At 33.3% G+C, this 21990-nt stretch overlaps 1 protein-coding gene and 1 pseudogene across 1 annotated transcript; both read left to right on the forward strand.

The window, feature by feature from the left end:
• The first annotated feature begins 5748 nt into the window (after positions 1 to 5748).
• On the forward strand, positions 5749 to 7101 carry LOC139864700 (UDP-glycosyltransferase 75C1-like; annotated as a pseudogene).
• Positions 7102 to 9682: 2581 nt separating this feature from the next.
• LOC139862048 (UDP-glycosyltransferase 75C1-like) lies at positions 9683 to 11335 on the forward strand. Its single transcript, XM_071850599.1, has one exon. The coding sequence runs from the start codon at positions 9728 to 9730 to the stop codon at positions 11195 to 11197; it is 1470 nt and encodes a 489-aa protein (XP_071706700.1). The 5' UTR covers positions 9683 to 9727; the 3' UTR covers positions 11198 to 11335.
• Positions 11336 to 21990: the final 10655 nt, after the last annotated feature.

Genomic DNA, 21990 nt, shown 5'->3' on the forward strand with positions numbered 1-21990 from the left:
ACGAAGTATTAGACGTATAATACTTTATATAAACGTATTTGTTTCAAAATATATTCTAATAGTTATCAGTGGAATTAAAAGATGATATCAAATGATTGAATTATTAGATACATTGAATTATAATTACGAGTCTCTGTTAAGAGGTCCACTTTGATTTGAGAAATCTATTCTTTTTAAGTTATTCGGAATAATTGGTAAAGTGATTTATTAGAAGGAACAAAAGTGTCAATTATCGGGAACTAGACAAGGGTTAGTGGAGATTCCCGTTTGATATTTCAATTTATGCTTTACAATAATTGTCTCGTGACTTTTGATAAGATAAACTATTAAACTTGTATATTAATTAACGTGAAAGTAAAATTGTGGAATATAGATAACCTAGAAGATGAAAATCGACAAGTTAAGTAAATTAACATTTTATATTAAAATGATTTTAAATGTTTATCTAACCTTTAGACGTTATATCACGTTGCACCAACAAACGTTAAAAACTTGAAATCTATTAAAAAGTATATTTAATCCTACTTTTCTAAAACATTTTTACGATATAAAAGCTTCTTCTATTTTAACCTTTTAATAAAATAATTATTGCATATATTTAGTTTTAGAAAAACAAAGTTATCTTATTTGATTTAAATGTATAAAAACATTTCAATTTAAAAAGAACTTTATTAATTAGGACGTTTTATAAGATAATTTGTATATGACTTTTGATGAATTTAAATAAAGTTTATATTATAAATTACAAGTAGATAAAGCGTTCCAAAAACGTAAACGTGATTGATATAATATTTCTTCTATCTAAACAATTCCAAAATAAACTTTAAAAATATAATTAGTTTTGAAAAACTAAATATTGTATTATTACATATTTCAATGTGAACAAATATATATTTTAAATAAGGATATATATATATATATATATATATATATATATATATATATATATATATATATATATATATATATATATATATATATATATATATATACAAGTGACAAAATATAGTATTTTAATAGATGATTAACAATAATAAATTTTGATAAACTACGAGACTCTGATTTATAGCAGCAATTGACCACAACGCTCAATTTTATAGGTTACATTTATCATAAGGTAAATTTTTGATGAGTAAAGTCAAATTATTAATAAGTGTACCTGTCGCGTAACGTAAAAGGCTAGTTTTCTAAACGTACGAAAGTGCGCTCGAAAAACCGAAAGTGGTACATGAGTCGAGTGACAACGTCCAAGTCATTTGAGAAAAAATTACATTTTTACCATGAGCGTAAATATAATATAATATATAAGTAATTATATCAATTTTATATATATATATATATATATATATATATATATATATATATTAAATAAATAATACGAGTGTCGGCAGCCTTGAAATCGTGCAAATGAGCTGGATATGGAAGCCATGCGATCGCATGGCCTTCCCTCACATATACCATGATATCCCATGGAGGCTGGCGCAAGAGAACATGTATAAAGCTCGCTCGTTCTGGTTCTCTGATCCATATCTCACTCTCTATCTCTCGTAATATATATATATATATATATATATATATATATATATATATATATATATATATATATATATATATATATATATATATTATTAATATTACGATTATTAATATTATTATTATTATTAGTATTAGTAGTATTAGTAGTATTAGTATTAGTATTATTATTAGTATTATACATAAAATACTACGACGAGGTTCTGCCCAAATGTTTTCAAAACTGGATATCGAGTAGGATAGGGCTAAGGAAATTATGGGTTATAGCTATGGAGGTGATGGGTATGGATCACGGGTATAGCTCTTGAGGTCAACCTAGTGTTTATCGTCTCCGTTGCATCTACGTACTTTCCTGCAATATTGAATCTCAATATTGATACGTGAGCACTCATAACTTAACTTTTATATATTAATAGTGTATCCCTGACTAGTGCTCGAGTATATAGGATTATGCATGCTTGTACTTTTGATATTGCCATTAGATAGGATATGTTGAATTCTAAATTAGTTACGTATGTGGTTGAGATAAGGTATAAGATATACATGTCGTTGGAAAGCTAGTGAAAAATTAAGAATTTTTCATTTAGATATCGATTGGTTTCGATGAACAGATTAGAAGTTATAGCCAATTGAATCTTTGTATTATTATTAAAAATGATTATTATTATCGTCGTTATAATTTTTATCTAATTATTATTATTATTATTATTATTATTATTATTATTATTATTATTATTATTATTATTATTATTATTATATTATTATCATTATCCATAGAAAGTATTATCATTAAAAATTGTTATTTTATTATTATTACTACCGTTATTATCGTTAAAGTTATAATTAATATTATTATTATTATTATTATCATTAAAATAGTTATTAGTATTAATATTATCATAATATTTATTATTATTAGTATTATTATAATTAAATCTAAAATTAGTAACACTTAATTATTATGATTACTATTATTATTATTATTAAAATGAACGTGATATAAAAGACAATTAAAAGCTATCAAATGAATCAATTAGGAAATAATGAGCATGAGTATCATAATGAAATTAAAATATTGTAAAATATGAATTTAGATAAAATTATTGTACTTATTATCTTGTCATTACTATTATTATTAAAAGTATTGTTAATATTAAAACTATCATTGTAACAAAAATTATCTTTTTAATAAAAATGTCATTGTTATTATAAAAGATCATTATTATTATTATCATTTTAAATAAAATTATTATTTTTAAAGTAATATTAAAAAGTATCGTAAATATTAATGTTATCGTAATTAGAATTATCATTTTATCATAATATCATTTTTAGTAAATATAAATATTGATATTTTTATTAATAGAATAATAATAATTATTATTACAAAATAATACAACTTTTATTTATTATTATTATCAATACTATTTTATCAAATAAATATGTAATACAAATAATATAATTACCTTAATAAAACCTAACATAATATTTTTAGGATATTAAATGAACTTTATAAATTTTACTACTTAAGATATATAAAAGTATATTTTTATTATATAAATTTTAATAATAAATGAATTATATTTTTTTTACTCTAATATAATCTTTTAAAAATATTTAAAAATATAAAACGACGATATTTAAACTATATGATAATCATGTATAAATTTTGGGAATCATTTTGAATCAAATTGACTTTTGTTGACTTTTGCATATTAGTCTCGAGTATTAGGATTGTGGTACACTATGACTTGACCTAATTTGTTAAGACAAATATTGACCAACATATAAATATATATACTTAATTTAGGTTCGTGAATCAGAGGCCAACATTGCACTTGTTCAATGACGTTATATGTATTTTTACTACGAAATACAGTATGGTGAGTTTCATTTGCCTTTTTACCCTTTTTATTTTTAGGCTGAGAATACATGCGAAATTTTTATAAATGTTTTACGAAATAGACACAAGTAATTGAAACTACATTATATGGGTGAATGATCGAAGCCGAATATGCCCCTTTTGCTTGGTAGCCTAAGAATTAGTAAACCGATCTACTAATTGACGCGAATCCTAAAGATAGATCTATTGGGCCTAACGAACCCCATTCAAAGTACCGGATGCTTTAGTACTTCGAATTCATTTTTATCATGTCCGAAGGATTTCCCGGAATGATAGGGGATATTCTTATATGCATCTTGTTAATGTCGGTTACCAGGTGTTCACCATATGAATGATTTTTGTCTCTATGCATGGGACGTATATTTATGAGAACTGGAAATGAAATTCTTGTGGTCTATTAAAATAATGGAAATGAATGATTATGATAAACTAATGAACTCACCAACCTTTTGGTTGACATTTTAAAGCATGTTTATTCTCAGGTGTTAAAGAAATCTTTCGCTGTGCATTTGCTCATTTTAGAGATATTACTTGGAGTTTCATGACATATTTTGAAAGACGTTGCATTCGAGTCGTTGAAATTCATCAAGATTATTATTAAGTCAATTATAGTTGGATGTATTATGAAATGGTATGCATGCCGTCAACTTTCGTTGTAAAGAAAGTTTGTCTTTTAGAAACGAATACAATGTTTGTAAAATGTATCATATAGAGGTCAAATACCTCGCGATGTAATCAACTATTGTGAATCGTTTATAATGTATATGAACGGGTCCTTTCATATGGTATGCTATCACGACGTATTCCAGACAGTACACGTACACTCACTACTGTTGGCCTCAACAGATGGTCTAGACATCATGCAGATCGTGTTCGGTATGCTTACCTGACTACTAATAGTGCAGAGTCCATGAACGCGCTGTCAGTTCATGCGAGGAAACTCCCTGTTACAATGCTTCTTGAATTCTTTAGAGCTTCAGTTCAATAATGGTTTTATGACGATGAATAATATATAGGTGCCTTACTTGCCACCATGGATGTCCCAGCCTCCATTAAATTTGACAATATGAAGATGAAGATCTCTCAAAGGTTTCAACTGGTTTCCAACGCTTATAGGCTTACCTACTTAGTTAATAGCTTCGCTGGACTGATTTGGCTAAACCTACAAGACGATCAAGACTTGTATACGTGCATTAGTTATTGCAAAAGTAAAAGAATCACCCGACTTTTAGTCCGTGTTCTACCTTGTACCCATCTCATATGAAGGTTTCAAGTTTTTAACCCTTTTTTTTTTTTTTTTTAATATATAGCCTGTTTAATTTAATTAAGTAGAAGCGCTACTTTGAGAAGTCACACAACTTGCTATTATCAATATTAGCAAATTAAAAAACATAACCATTTTATGGTAAATCATTAGTATTACTAATATAATTCAATTTGTTTTTTTTAATATATTCCCGGACATGGTTCACTCTTAATGGAATGGTTCAGTGCTGAATGCTGAACCATTCAGCATTCAGTGCGTTTGTTTCTGACATCTGAATGACATATGGTGCTGAATGGTTCAGAATTCAGTGCTGAACCATTTAGAGATGAAACAATCTCTTAACCATTAAGAGCCTAGATTTTCTGTAATTTTCTTCTCAAATCTTATCCTGAACACTTAACTAACAAGTATATTGAATATTTTATTCATGTTAACTTCGATAAGGTAATTTTACTCAGTTTATAGCGTTCATTCTAAATGATTATCAAACAGCTTATTTTCATTCAGGACAAACTTTATTCAGAGGCTTTGAATCATTCATATTCTGAACCATTCAGCGCTAAACCATTCAGTTTTATCAAACGCACCCAAAAGAAAAATTTCTAGTACTATTACTAATAAACTTCAGTTTGTTTATAAGAAATTATATTCCTATACATAAATTAAGGGCATTAAGAACAGAATGTATAGAGCAACAAGTAAGAATCACTTATTTATGTATTATGAAGATATATTGAGTGATTGTTTTCATTCTATTTATGGCGCTGATTTGGGTGTATTCAGATTGGACTACTCCATTTGTTTGTTTCCAAAAGAGTTTATGAGGACATTTTTAGTTTTTGATAAAATAATCTCATTTATCAATCAATTTCAAACAAGAGTGAAAAATCCAGAAACTACAAAATAAGAACTGCCGTTTAGGTCAACTTTAAAATTGATTTAAACGCCAGCTTCATTACATATTACATTTACATTATATAAGATGATGCATATAACTTTATGTTTTGCATGCCATTAGATAAGTCTAATACAAACTTTAACCAAAATGACAGTCCATCAGAGAATACTGATTGTTACATACGCAGGACAAGGCCACATCATCCCAGCCCTGCGGTTCACAAATCGCCTAACCAACATGTGCGTCGATGTAACCTTCTGCACTAGTCTTTCGGTAGTTCAAAACATCAACAAAGAAACAATCCCACACGGCCTAACATTCGCCACGTTCTCCGATGGCCACGATAACGGAAAACAACCAACAACTGACTTAACACAATTCATGTCTGATTTTCAAACAAACTGTTCATCAGCCCTTGTTGAAATAATCACCTCTGCAACGGCTTCAGGTAAACCGTTTGACGTTTTAATCTACACTACTGTCATACCTTGGGCCGCACGTGTAGCACAAGCCCAAGGTATCAAATCTGCTCTCCTTTGGTGCCAATCAGCCACTATATTTGATATTTACTACTACTATTTTAATGAATATCAAAGTTTAATATCTAGTAGCAACAACACCTTGCCTATAAGTTTACCTGGATTACCATCACTAACCAGTGCTGATATACTGTCATTTTTGTTGTCTTCGTGTCCCGAATTCGAGAAATTCCTTTTACTAACTGCAAAAGATCATATTGATGTACTCAAAATATCTCCAAAAATACTAGTTAACACTTTCGATGAACTAGAGTTCGATTCCATCAAAACTATTTAGAAGCTCGAGTTTTATCCTAAAGGACCTTTAATCCCAAACGAACTTTTTCACATAAAAGACTCATCGATAAGTTCTTTGGGTGGGGATTTTTTTGACAAACCTGAAGATGATTACATCCAATGGTTAAACACCAAACAAAAATCATCGGTCGTGTATGTTTCATTTGGAACATTAGTGACGTTTTCAATGGTCCAACTCGACAAGATAGCAACTGGGTTGTTAGAGATTGGAAAGCCATTTTTGTGGGTGATACTAGAAAATGAACAAGCGAGAAAATTGAGCAAGTTAGATGAATTGCAAAAACAGGGGATGATAGTGGAATGGTGTTCTCAAATGAGCGTGTTGAGTCATGAAGCGATCGGGTGTTTTTTAACGCACGGTGGGTGGAATTCAACGGTGGAGTCATTCGTGGCCGCTGTTCCTATGGTGGTATTTCCGCAATGGTCCGACCAGGGAAATAACGCAAAGATGATTGAAGACATTTGGAAAACAAGAGTTAGGGTTAAACCGACGGACAAAGACGGAGTACTGGAAGGGTTTGAGATGACGAGGTGTGTCGAATTGGTGATGCGAAATGAGGAGATGAAGAGAAACGCAGAGAAATGGTGGGAATTGGCTATGGAAGCTCTCAACAATGGTGGATCATCGACGATCAACCTTCGAGCTTTCTTGGATGATGCTTGAAACTAAAACGAGACACAAGTTGTCATTTGATTTAATCAACGATAGATATGAACTTTAGTGTATGAAGTATGGTTGCAAATGAGGATGAGTATCTGTATAAAGTTGTGTTTAATAAATCTGAATGATTCAACGCTGAATGATTCATAATTTGAATGATTCAAAGTCTCTAAATAACTTTGTTTCAGAATAAAATAAGTTGTTTGATAATCATTTCAACTGATCGATATGAATTGACAAGTTTGTATTGCTTACCTTCTTTTGTTCAACAAGTGTATGAACAGTGACATAACAAATGCTAAACAGATAACTGATTTGATAAGAAACATAAAACTTAACTACATTATAAGCCAACAATAAAATAATGACAGTAACAAGAATGGTCGAAGTTTGCGTTAAACGCAACTTCTAAAACATACACCAACCTGTATACATACCAGGGTACCGCATACCACCTGAGTAGAAACTTAGCTGAAAATGCAGTAAATGTGTGTATTTGATGTGATTTTCTAGTTGTAGTACTTTAAAGGAGGGTGGTGGTGTATCTATGTATATACTAAAACTATAATTGACGTCTTAAATTACATGATTAATTAATCTCATTAACATAAAATATAAACATGTGGGTGGTTTAGTCTCCTGGGTGATCCCAAACTGATGTTCAAAGCAAAAACATTAAAATTATAAAATTCATTAACTTGATAATGAATGGACATCAATTACAAAACTGATGTCTTTAGATCAATGATTTGAATCTGAGAGGAACGGATCATGGGTCAAAATAGCCAATCGGGTCGGGTGCATAACAGACTTACTTTTGTTCCTTTAATTTCAACATCAACCATCTCATTTTGAAGCACGATATTTCATTTATCACAACATAACTTTTGACACACAATATATCATTTCAATTTTCAGATTCGCTTCTCAGTTTACATATTTCCAAAACTGAAACACAAATATAATATCTGAAACTCGCAATAAAATCTAAAACGTCTTACTGAAGAAAGTGCAACTGAAATCTGAAACGCATATCTGTAATGTTTAACGCTAAAATGAAAACTGTAAACTAAAATGCGAATCTGAAAACTATAAACTGAAGAGCGAAATTGAAAACTGAAACGCGAATTTTAAAACTGAAACGTTCAACTGAGATGTGAAATGCAAAAATGAAAACCAAAAACTGAAAATAAAAACAAGAAACTGAAATCTAAAACACAGATATGAAAACTGAAATGTGAATAAGAAAATTGAAACGCGATTGGCGGATCTTTGGGAGGGTATGAGTGGGCCATGGCCCTCCCAAAATGTTCGCTTAATAGTAGTCTTTTGTAGAACATTCGCAAATATCAAGCTAGTTCAGTGGCTTTATTAGCATGCAATTTCAATACATGGATTTCAGAGTGGCGCAGATTCAAATTTTGAAACCACTTCTTTATATATATTTCAATTGTTATTTAGAAATATTTAGATGAAGTTGAAGATGAAATGATGGGAGAAGTGAAGGATAAAATAGAAGATAAAATAATGAAAATGTCTTCATGTGAGGATGTGGTCATTTAACGGAATTTGATTAACGGCCATTAGCGTCGGGGACCAACTGGGTAACGTGTGCAAATGTCCGAGGCCTCATCGTAGTAGAATCTACGTACAATTTTGAATAAAGTTCAAGGACGAACCGCTTAATTTTGTCTGTAAAATAACTAAAATAAAATTTATAAGCAGATTCGATTTTTTTATAAACGCATATTTTAAATACTTATATAGTCATTCTAAATTAATTATCACATTTGACCTTTCATAATATATACTCTTCTTGTCAAATCTTTGGTCTCTTCGTATTAATATACGTACATCTGTTCCATTTTGTATTGTAGCAGATATATAGTTTTACATAATTATCTTGCTTTGAAGGCGTGACTGATGAATTACGTATATGGTTTTTTTACTCATCAATCTTTCTAGATTTTGTTTATATGTATCTTTTTATGGTCGCTAACCAATAAAGATACATGTCACGTACATGTGATATGCACTCAAAATGTTAAAACAAAATGTTGCGGAGTAAAAGATCTATGACATCACTGCAGTCGCTCAATGAGTGGTCGTTGTTAGTGATAACAAAACATAGTAATACTGACAAATTAGCTGGGTCCAAGTTCCGAAGGGTGAGACAAAGTCTTCCGTACCGGTTAGCGCCTATACCCGCCCTGAGACACTGGCGAATCAAGGCTGAAATCTAATTAGGGTCTAATAAAATTTTCAAAGTTAATTATATTTGTAAAGTAGTTGTTTACCTCAAAAAAATTATAAACACAAAAAATATATCGAGTCCTATAGCTGAATTTAGTGATATGCTATCTCATTCGAAAAATATATATATTAAAAAGTAGTGGTGACTGGTGACCCAACACCAATGCATACACATTCGCCTCTGCCCCTTCCTCTGTTTGGGCGTCCAGAATCACATAAAAAGAACCAATGTATCACTACCTTAATTACCTTATCTATCTTTCACATATTCGATCGTCACTACAAACGTCATGGTTTCTGCCCCCATATACACCATACCATATAAACCCCATCACACTACACTTAATTCTTAATTTAGACTCCATAACTAATCCATATGACAAAAATCATGGCCCAAAACCAACCTCACTTCCTCTTAATAACCTTTCCAGCCCAAGGTCACATTAATCCTGCTTTCCAATTCGCTAAACGACTTCTCATGTTAGGTGTCAAAGTCACCTTCGCCACAACCGTCTCAGCACACCGCAAAATGACTAAAGCTGGCCGAGTTCCAAACTCGTTCAACTTCGCCCTGTTTTCGGATGGCTTTGATGACGGTTTCGATCTTAAGTTGCATGATATCACTTTTTTTATGGGTCAGATTAGGACCCGTGGAGCACAAAGCTTGAAACAAACTATTGTTTCCAATACTGAAAATGGGACTCCCATTACTTGTTTGGTTTACACCCTACTCCTACCTTGGGCTGGAGAAGTGGCACGTGACTTACACGTGCCATCAGCCCTGCTTTGGATTCAACCAGCTTCAGTTTTTCGTGTTTATTATTATTACTTCCATGGGTACGATAAACTCATTGGGGATGATTGTAACGAACCTTCATGGTCTATTCAAGTGCCAGGGTTACCCTTGCTTAAAAGTCGCGACTTGCCCTCTTTTTGTCTCCCTACAAATACTTACGATTTCATATTGCCGTTATTCAAAGAGCAGTTAGACATGTTGGATTCGGTTGATAAACCGAACATATTGTTTAATAGCTTTGATGCATTGGAAGAGGAGGCCTTGAAAGAGATTAATGATAAGATAAACATGATTGCGGTTGGACCGTTGATTCCTTCTGCATTTTTGGATGCAAAAGACTCGTCCGACGAATCTTTTGGGGGAGATATGTTTGAAAAGTCAAAAGAGTACGTCGAATGGATGAACACCAAGCCTAAAGGGTCCATTGTTTATATATCTTTTGGTAGTATCATAATGTTGTCAAATAAACAAAAGAAGGCAATGGCGCAAGGTTTGTTAGCGTGTGGTAGGCCGTTTTTGTGGGTGATTAGAGATGAGGATAGTCACACGAAAGGCGACAAGCCAGAAGAAGAAGAAAAAGAAGAAAAGGAGGATTCAAATTGTTTGGAGCAATTGGAACAATTAGGTTTGATAGTCCCCTGGTGCAGCCAACTAGAGGTATTATCGCACCCGTCTTTAGGTTGTTTTGTGACGCATTGTGGTTGGAACTCGACTTTAGAGAGCATAGTTTGTGGGGTCCCAGTAGTGGCGTTTCCTCAATGGACAGATCAGAGTACGAACTCGAAGCTTATCGAAGACGTATGGGGAACAGGGATGAGAGTGAGTGCTAATGAAGACGGAATTGTCGAAAGTGAGGAGATAACAAGATGCATAGAAGTAGTGATGGGAGGTAACGAAAAGGGAGCAGAAATGAGAAAGAATGGTATGAAATGGAAAGATTTGGCAACATATGCTATGAAAGAAAGTGGATCCTCTTATATGAATCTTAAAAAGTTTGTTGAACTAGTTAATGTAAGTTCTACTCAAGACAAAAATAGAGATCATGAATGAAAAACTCAAATATGTTGTTTTGATATCATTGAAGTTGTATTGAAAGTTCGACATTTTAGCCTTGTAATTTTGTTAATAGAAAATCATGTATTGAAGAGGCTGTAGGTATATATCGAACAAATGTTGTGCCTAGTTAAATAGTAGTAAAATGTATATGATTGTAGTAGTAAAATGTATAACTAACAAATTTTATGCTAATAAAAAATTAATCTCTCTTTGTGCATCAAAACTGAGCAAACATCTAGATTAATCTATCTATGTCTATATTCTATATCTATTAGTTCACAGTATTTGATCTATAAACACCAGACTCTCAATTGAATAATAAATATGAATTATAAGAACAATAATTAAGAGAACACGATATGAAGATATATGAAAGATAATATTAATCGTGTAAAAGTACATGTATCAAATGAACCATACGTCCCTATTTATAGGGATAAAAACCAAATCTGGAGATTTGGTTTCCAAAACTACTTAGCTATAGATATGGAAAAGATAAACTAAAAACAAACCAAATTTGCTAATAACTAGGAAGTAAATTCTGGAGATAAAATCAAATCTTCAAAACAAATCTTCTTAAATAACAAGCATATCTCCAGAATATTCTATGGCTTTTGCTTCAAGAAATCTTCAAGCGTTTACTCCAGCAATTCCAGAGTCTGCAACTTCAGACTCTAAACCTTCAGACTCTAAAATCTGCAAAACACTTTTGACTCATCAGATTATTATTTCTATTTTTCCCAACAATCTCCCCCTATCTGATGATGTCAAAACAACTTGTACTCCTAAACAAACATCTTTGCATACTCCCTTTCAATTAGCTTGCACTTGCCCTTCATATGAGAAATTTTCTTCAACATGCTCAGCTTGCTATACAAGTGATTCACCAATTTAACTCTGAAAGGATAAGTCTGCTCTGTCACACATCTAGTCAACAAACCAATCAATAGCTTAATACCAGCTCCTTCAAACTGATCAACTCTCATCATCATCCTTTGATTTCCATTTGTTTTGAACATTAAGGCATCTAAATAGTCAATATACCTTTCATCAACAAATTCTAAATGCTCTGGAACAGCATACCTTTCTACATGACCCTTAACTCTCCTCTCCTTCATCTCTTGATCAAACATCCCACAAAATATCTCATAATCCTTGAAACTTATAAACCCTTCTTCAAATACTAAGTGTACCAAACTAGATACCCTCTTCAACACTTCTTGCACTATAGCTTGATCATCTGCACACTCCTGAATACACACAGCTAACCCTTTCCATTCACAGAACCCTAAACGAACAATTTGATTCAACTTAACTCTTAATCTCCTTGCATAGCAGTAACCACAACAGCACTAGTGCTTCCTTGAATATCACCAACACCACCAACAGCAATCATTTGAGTATCACCAACACCCCTATCAGTTATATTCTCCCCCTCAATCTGATGCTCCCCCTCAATTTGAGCTCTCTTTGATTGCACCCCCTCAACACTTGCAAAACCTGCATCTGCAGTACTTGTACCTGCATCATCTGACCTCTTTCTTTTCTCCCCCTTTTTGACATCATCTAAAGGCAGAGAAGATATGACCTTCCAAATTTCAGTTTGTTGATTTTTAAGGGAACAAATATCAGAAGCAAACCCAGTAAAACATTGTCTCAGTTCATCAACACCAACCATCCTTTTCTCCAGCGCAGTCAACCTTTGATTAATTTCTCTTACAGACCCTGAACCACCTGTACTAGTCAACCCCTGCATATCCCCAACCAACCTCCTTACCTCCATCAACTCATCTTTAGAAATGAAATTATTATTAAAGTTAAGATTATTAATCTTAGACTGCACAACAGAAAGCTTGTCATCAAACTCCTTAGTCAACCTGGTCAAAGCCTGATGTAGACCAACCATGGTGACTTGTGCCTCAGTCTGAGAAGTAGTGCCAGAAGATAAGGGTAGGGTTGGTATGTCCTCACAGCCTTCCTGTTGTAAAGAAAGCTGATCCTTAGACATAGAAGATTTTGATGTCTGTATCTCACCCTGTGACATGAGTGTGATATTGGCAGCCTGTGCAAGTAAGTGTAAGGATGGAATATTTGGAGTGAGTAGTGGCAGACTTAAGTCTGGGGTAACAGTTGGCTTGGTTATTGCAGCTGGTTTTTGGATTTGGTTGTTTGAGTCCAGGATTGGGACTTCTTCAAATAAGTCAACTGAGTGGGTTTCTTCAGTGACTGTAATGAGGGTATCCAAGTTTACTATCCTATCAGGTTTAGGTTGGGTCAAAGCACTCCCCTCACCAACCTCTAGCAGAGGTGATGAAGCAGCACTAGTAGCACCTTGCCTAATGGATTGTTGATGTGAATCCATGAGTGCTGAATCATCTAGGTTTTCAAGTATGGAGACATTCTCAATATGAACCGGTGAGTCCATAAGGTTGGTTAAATGGAGATTTTGTTCAGTAGCAGTGGGAGAAGATGGGTTAGAATGAGGTGGGATTTCCTCATTCATGTCCTCAGCCTGCTCTGTATGTGTAACATCATGGGGTGGAGTATACCGTTAATTCCAATGATACCAAAAAGGCTCTCGTTATTGGTTTTAGCCCCAATAAGGCTCTAGTGTGCGGTTCATCCGCGGGTTACAAGCTTGTGTATTCAAAGTTGTTCCCTGTTTCGAAACAACCATACGTCGAGTAAAATTACCGAGCCAACTAAACCCGGTGTCGGTGTAGGGCGGAAAAGATACTCGAGAATGGCAATTTGTACAATCAATTCAATTCAATTCAGGGGTAACAACTCAGACTTCGATTGCTCAGAATCTGCAGGTTGGTTTGCACGGCCAAGATTGATCCAATGCATTATAGCAAAAAGTTATCAAAAAGATTGACACAATCATTATCAAATTAATACTCCTTACAAAAATTTTCAAAAAGTTACCATTAACTCCCTTCATTAATACCAAATTTGACCCTTTTATTTTAGGAGATAGAATAAAGAAAAAAAATTTAACCTAAAAATGAAAATTAAAAAAAAACTTTATTTGACGAAAGAAGAAAACAAATTTATACACAAAAATACACTTGAGTAAACTTTCCCAGACTCTGAACAATATTACGTCACCCAGACTCTAAGAAAATAATTCAGATTCAAGAAATATCATCACTGGACAACATTTCAGTTGATGGATTAACATTCCAAGTTGTCCAAGAAGATAAAAATGCATTTCTTCAGGAAGTGCTTTAGTGAAAGTATCTGCCAATTGATCTTTAGTACCAATATGCTTTAAAAACACTTTGCCCTTCTCAACACAACCCCTTATAAAATGATGCCTGATTTCAATATGCTTGGTTCTGGAGTGAAACACTGGATTCTCAGTAATAGCAATTGCACTTTCATTATCACACATTATTGGAGTTTTGGTCAATGATAACCTAAAATCCAAAAGTTGATGTTGCATCCAAAGTAATTGAGCACAGCAACTTCCTGCAGCAACATATTCAGCTTCTGCTGTAGAAGTGGCCACAGAATTCTGCTTTTTACTAGACCAGCTGACCAATTTTCCACCTAGCAATTGACATCCACCAGAAGTGCTTTTTCTGTCTAATTTGCAACCTGCATAGTCTGCATCTGTGTAACCAATTAGATCAAACCCTGAGTCTTTAGAGTACCAAAGACCCAGGTTAGGGGTACCTTTTAAGTACCTAAAAATTCTTTTCACGGCTTTAAAATGAGACTCCCTAGGATCTGATTGGTAACGTGTACAAATACATGTAGCAAACATTATATCAGGTCTACTAGCAGTTAAATATAGCAAAGATCCAATCATACCTCTATAGGTTGATTGACAAGTGAGTTTTCCAGATTCATCTTTATCAAGCTTTTCAGAAACACTCATTGGAGTTCTTAAAGTAGAACAATTTTTAAAACCAAACTTAGTTAACATGTCAGAAATATAATTACTTTGATTAATAAAAATGCCTTCAGAACTCTGTTTAATTTGCAACCCCAGAAAATAGTTTAAAGTACATAAATTGCTCATTCTATACTCTTCAGACATAATGTCAGAAAACCATTTTCTTAAATGTGGATTAGTAGACCCAAAAATAATGTCATCAACATAAATTTGAACAAGTAACACATCACCTTTGTCCTTTTTGATAAATAAAGTCTTGTCAATGGCTCCTCTGGAAAAATTCTTTTCTAGAAGAAATGTTGACAAGGTATCATACCAGGCTCTAGGAGCTTGCTTCAGACCATACAATGCTTTCTTCAATCTGTAAACATGCTTAGGAAATTTCTTACTTACAAAACCAGGAGGTTGTTTCACATAAACCTCTTCTTGCAATTTACCATTCAGGAAAGCACTCTTCACATCCATTTGAAACACCTTAAAATCTTTGTGTGCAGCATATGCCAGAAACAGTCTAATAGCTTCAATTCTAGCAACAGGAGCAAAAGTCTCATCATAATCTATTCCTTCTTCTTGTCTATACCCTTGAGCAACCAATCTTGCTTTATTTCTGATCACAACACCATCTTTATCAACCTTGTTTCTGTAAACCCATTTTGTGCCAATAGTAGTTTTACCAGCAGGTTTTGGAACCAACTCCCATACATCATTCCTTTCAAATTCTGTCAACTCTTCAGTCATAGCCTCAACCCAATCATTGTCAGCCAATGCTTCATATACATCTTTGGGCTCAATTAGTGAAAGAAAACAAGAAAAGAAGCAGTAGTTTGCAATAGCAAAGTCAGACACAGGTGTCTGAGAAGTAGAGCTAGGTTTAGGCAAACCAGTAGGATCCAAAACATAATCCTCAAGATGCTTTGGAGGAACTATATTTCTAGATGATTTTCTAGTAGGAACAACAGGATCTAAGGTGGTATTTGATGACTGATCACCCTCTTGAATAACAACAGACTCATCTTCTTGTGGAACTTCTTCTGTATGAGAATTATCTGCAGAATCATTTTTCAACCCAGACAAATTAAGTTCATCTGACTCAGACTCTGAATCCAGAGTCTGAACACTGTTTCCAGAAATTAAATTTGATAATTCACCAAGTGCAGATTGCTCAGTGCTGGATGTCTTATCCATTTCTATAGAACTTTCATCAAAAGAAACATTAATGGACTCTTCTATCTTCATTCTCCTCTGATTATATACTCTATAAGCTTTAGATACAGAAGAATATCCCATGAACACACCTTCATCAGATTTTGGCCTCATATTTTTAAGATGATCTCTTTGATTTAAAATATAGCACTTACACCCAAATACATGGAAGTAATGAATAGTAGGCACCTTTTTATGGTATAACTCATAGGGAGTTTTGCCATGTTTTTTCACAATCAAGGACCTTTTTTGAGTATAACATGCTGTATTAACTGCCTCTGCCCAGAACCTGAGTGCAACATTTGATTGGCATAGCATAGTTCTGGCTGCTTCTATAAGTGTTCTATTTCTTCTTTCAGCAACTCCATTTTGTTGTGGAGTTCTAACAGCAGAGAAATTTTGACCAATTCCAGACTCTTCACAAAAGTCAATTAGAGTAATATTTTTGAACTCAGTGCCATGATCACTTCTCAATTGTTTAACAAGAACACCTTTTTGAACCTGCTCTCTCTTGATTAAATTGATGATTTCTTCAGGAGCATCACTTTTTGCAGCTAAGAAAATAACCCAAGTAAACCTAGAATACTCATCAACAATTACCAGAGTATATCGTTTCCCACCCAGACTACTAGTGTTCATTGGACCAAACAGATCCATGTGTAGCATATGAAGTGGATCACTAATAGTAGCTAGAGTTTTTGAGGGAAATTTTGTCTTGGTTTGTTTACCCAAAATACAAGCAGAACAAGGTTTATCTTTCTTGAAAGGCTGTTGAGGCAGACCTCTTACAAGATTCTTTTTGGAAAGCTCATTAATGTTTTTGAAATTGAGATGAGAAAGCCTTTTGTGCCAAAGCCAATTAAGTTCAGGAACAGTCTGAGAGTACAGACATGTTTCAATTCCAGCATCAACAGAATCTAGATCCAGCATATACACATTTTGAAATCTCCAGGCTACAAGTGTTGGTCTTCCTTTAGGATCATAAATAATACCAGCTTTCTTTCTTAATCTGATCTCACAATCTTCATCAGCAATTTGACTCACACTTAGCAGATTATGCTTCAACCCTTCAACTAAAGTAACTTTCTTAAATGAAACACTTCCAGCTGTAACAGTACCATAACCAATAGTCTTTGCAACTGAATTATCACCATATTTTACAGAAGGACCTTTTTCTTCAACAAACCCTACAAGATGCTCTTTGCATCCAGTCATGTGTCTTGAGCAACCACTATCCAAATACCACATGTTACCCTATTACACAAGACACAAAACAAAAGAAAATGGTTAGTTTTTAAGGGGAACCCACTTTTCAGTGGGTTCAGTTGGAGTGCTCTTCACTCTCCAAACAAAAGCTTTGTTCCCAATCCAAATCAACTTGTCCTTAACTGTTTTCAAAAAATCTTTACAATCTTTAGGTTTCCATACCTTCTTAATTTTTTCAGGAAAACAAGATGTTCTTTTAACTGAACGTTTTTCTTGACTCTTGATTTTTTCATTGAGTTTTGAAATTTTCCTTTTGAGTTTTTGAATAGTCTTAGCTTGTTTTGACCTTTTCTTAGTTGACCTTATTGGATCTGGACAAGTGTCACCATTAGAGGATGATTCAGAATCACTTTTGCTACTTGACTCTTGGGTGTCAGACTCTAGGTCAGAACATACACTTTCACTTTTAGAGACTAAACTGTTAGAGTCTGAAGATTTCAAGAGTTCAGACTCTAGTGGATTTCTGCATTCTAGTATTATAGTCTCTGAGGGTTCAATAGGATCTAATGATCTTACAAAAGCTTTAGTTAAAATCTTTTTATCACCATCAAATTTTACAAAAGTGTCAGGTAAAATGTCAGGTTTGAATACACTAGGATCAACTTTCACATTATTATTTAATATGTAGTTTTCACCTAGTATAGCCTTGACATCATTTGGAATTTGTTTGGCAATAGCATCAAAATTCTTTTTGAAAGATACACACCAAGATTTACAAATTGTTTCATAATATTTTGACCTTTTAATTGATCTTCCTAATTCAGTATTTAATCTTTTAGTTTCTTTTGTGTATGCCATTTTATAGGTGTCAAGTTCTGCCTCACATTCTTTTAATTCTTTAATTTCAGCATCTTTGTTTTTGATGGTGTTTTTAAGATCAAAAATTTGTGTTCTTAACCTATCAATATCTTCTAAGCACCACTTAAAGTCAAGTAACAAATACTGAAACATTCTCACTTTTTCATTATCAAGATAGTTTACAAAGTTTTGTACCTTATAAGCATAAACTTTATTACAAGTAGAGTCTTTATCCATCTTTTCAATAGATTTCAAATCTTCCTCAAACTTGCTAGAACCACTATCCCTTTCAATTATAGCCATTAGACACTTATCCTCTTCCTCATCAGATGATGAATCTTCATCCTCCCATGCTTCTGTGTACAAAGCCTTCTCCTGATCTTTGTTCTTTGACTTTTCTGCTTCACTCTTCAACTTCATGTACTTGAGCTTATACTTTCTTGCCTTGTCAACAGACTTGTTGGTATTTGAACCTCCTTCACTCTTAGACCAGCAATCTGCAGCTATGTGACCTATCTTGCCACACTTAAAACATTTAGCTTTCTTTGAATCAAAAGTACTCTTACCTTTACCCTTCTTATAACCAAACCTTTTCTGCTCAATCCTTTGAGTCAAAAGAGCCACCTGCCCTTCCAGATCTTGAATCTCCTCATCTTCATCAGACTCACTATCATCATCAGAAGTTTCATCACTTTCAGATTCAACCTTGCTAGAATAACTGGAGAATAATTGCTTATTCTTCTTTGTGGTAGCCACCAATGCAGCTTCTGGATCTTTAACAACCTTCTTAGCATTAATCTTGTTCTTTAATTGTGTTTCTTCAAAATTTGATAGTATGCCAAACAGCTCACTTAATTCATAATTGTCTATCTTCTCACTGATTACCATGGATGTAATCACAGACTCAAAATTTGAAGGTAACAATTCAATGAACTTTTGACACAATACCTGTTGTGTTTTCTCTACGCCAACACTTCCAAGATCATTAATTAGAACCTGAAATCTTGAATGGAGATCACTCAAAGATTCTTTAGGCTGAGCAGCAAAGTTTTCATAACATCTTATCAGATTCTTCTTCTTCTGAGTCTTAACAACTGTGACTCCTTCATAGTCATTAAGCAAAAGATCCCACATAGCTTTAGCAGTCTTGGCATGACTGATCTTTCTTAGAATTGGAACAGTAACAGTGTTACCTATAATACTTCTTATCTTACTATCAAGCTTAAATTTAATGGCTTGTGCTTCTGTCTATCTATCTCTCGGAGTTTCACGAAAGTAAGCAGGTTGTGCAGCAACAGTATCTGTGGTAGGAACAGCATCAACCATTGCACCAGAAATAATAGGTCCTGGTGTGATAACTTGCTCAGCATCTTCATGAATGGAACCCAAAAACCAAAGAACTTTCAGTTTCCATGTTGCAAAGTCTGTGCCATCGAATATTGGCACGCCTTTTCCAGCCATAACTGGGGTTGGAATGGTACTGGTAGACATCTTGATCAATATATGGATCGTTTTAAAAGATTACCAAGTTGGATTTACACCTTTCCCGCTCTGATACCAGTTATTAGTTCACAGTATTTGATCTATAAACACCAGACTCTCAATTGAATAATAAATATGAATTATAAGAACAATAATTGAGAGAACAAGATATGAAGATATATGAAAGATAATATTAATCGTGTAAAAGTACATGTATCAAATGAACCATACGTCCCTATTTATAGGGATAAAAACCAAATCTGGAGATTTGATTTCCAAAACTACTTAGCTATAAATATGGAAAAGATAAACTAAAAACAAACCAAATTTGCTAATAACTAGGAAGTAAATTCTGGAGATAAAATCAAATCTTCAAAACAAATCTTCTTAAATAACAAGCATATCTCCAGAATATTCTATGGCTTTTGCTTCAAGAAATCTTCAAGCGTTTACTCCAGCAATTCCAGAGTCTGCAACTTCAGACTCTAAACCTTCAGACTCTAAAATCTACAAAACACTTTTGACTCATCAGATTATTATTTCTATTTTTCCCAACAATATCTAAAGGAAAAGAAAATTGATAAAGGTGTCGAAAATCATATACCTAAAGTTTATCGAAATCTATGAAAAGTCCTCTGTGTTCATTGGGATAGAGATGATTGATTAGCTTCTTTTTTCTTGTGGCGTTTCGTTTGAGAGGGCTGATTTGGTTGAGTGGGCTGATAATTGGGTTGTGGGCCAAAAGCTACCAACAATCGGGCTTATGACATTGTTGCGGCCTGTTTATGGTTTATTTGAAGATACCGTAACGGAGTTGTGTTTTCATGCGTTAAAATCTTATTATTGAGTTATTAGTAGAGATAGAGATAATGTTTCGTGAAACAATTGACTATTAAAATCCATTGTAATTTGTTGTACTATGTTTCTTCTTTTCCTTTAGTCACTTGCCAGAGTCTTTAAAAGTTGTCTTGCCGTTAAAAAGAATGTTCACATGTTGAAAAATTATTGACAATGATACAGATAAATAAAATAGATTTGTAATACAAATAGAATTTCAGTTTGGCCAAACATCTGGAATTAAGTCATAACCAAGGTATATAATCTCAATTGTTAATCAATATTTTTAGAATTCAAAGCCTTTGCAACTATAGTGTATAAATCGAAAATCAAGTAAACGAATTATAAATATCAACTTTTCAGAGAGTGTATCCCACTTGTCTCACGTCTTTATGTAATATTACCACCTCTAAGAGTTGGATAAATTTGTTGACTTTAAAAGTTATTTGAGCATTTATCTCAGGTTAGGCTTGGAAAGTCATGTTTAATTGCTATCGACACTACAAACGTTTCAGCACAACAAAAACGATACTTTGACCAAAACCTTTTTGTGAATAATACTTAAACAAAAAATTTAGGAACTATGCTTGTTCCAAAGTTGTCCCACATGTAAAATAACACTAAGAAACTTTTAAATCAAACAAATGATGACATTATGGTCACCTAAACACGAAATGTATAATCTACCTTTTCAGAAACTGATTTCAGCAAATTAAATTATGATTGCCATTTCATTTTGAGCATATCTCTCACCACCTTCCACCAATCAAGGTGTTTCAAGTTGGAGATTTTAGGTACTGAGATACTTGCTAAATAAAAAACCATATATGACTTTAAGTAACCATAAAAATCAAAATCAAGCTAGTGCAACGCGGAGGTCAGAAAAAAATCCATTCAGCAGGGCATGCAATTTAGTTTCAACAAGATGAGGTACTTATACTCATCATCTAAGGATGGTTATTATATGAAAAGAAGTGGACATGGCTGACCCAAAGTCGGATTTTGAATCTGAAAATTTCAGCACGTAACATGCCACAAGTGTATGTGTAATCTAACACTTTTAGAAGCATAAGATGATGTATATAAGTTAGTGGATGATTAAATGCGTTAATTTAAGTTTACTTATAACCCTAAATGCATATTAAAAGAATTTTTGTTCTTGAAGACGTGCAACTAGATGTAGAGGTAGAGATGGTGTTCTTGAAGTAAGAAATGATGATGGATGACGATGTTGGTCGATTTTGAGGAAGAAGATGGTAAGTGTTTTGATGTTCTTGAAGGAAAGGAAGAACTAGAG

The sequence above is a fragment of the Rutidosis leptorrhynchoides genome, chromosome 8 (genome assembly GCF_046630445.1).
Source record: "Rutidosis leptorrhynchoides isolate AG116_Rl617_1_P2 chromosome 8, CSIRO_AGI_Rlap_v1, whole genome shotgun sequence".
Classification (NCBI taxonomy): domain Eukaryota; kingdom Viridiplantae; phylum Streptophyta; class Magnoliopsida; order Asterales; family Asteraceae; genus Rutidosis; species Rutidosis leptorrhynchoides.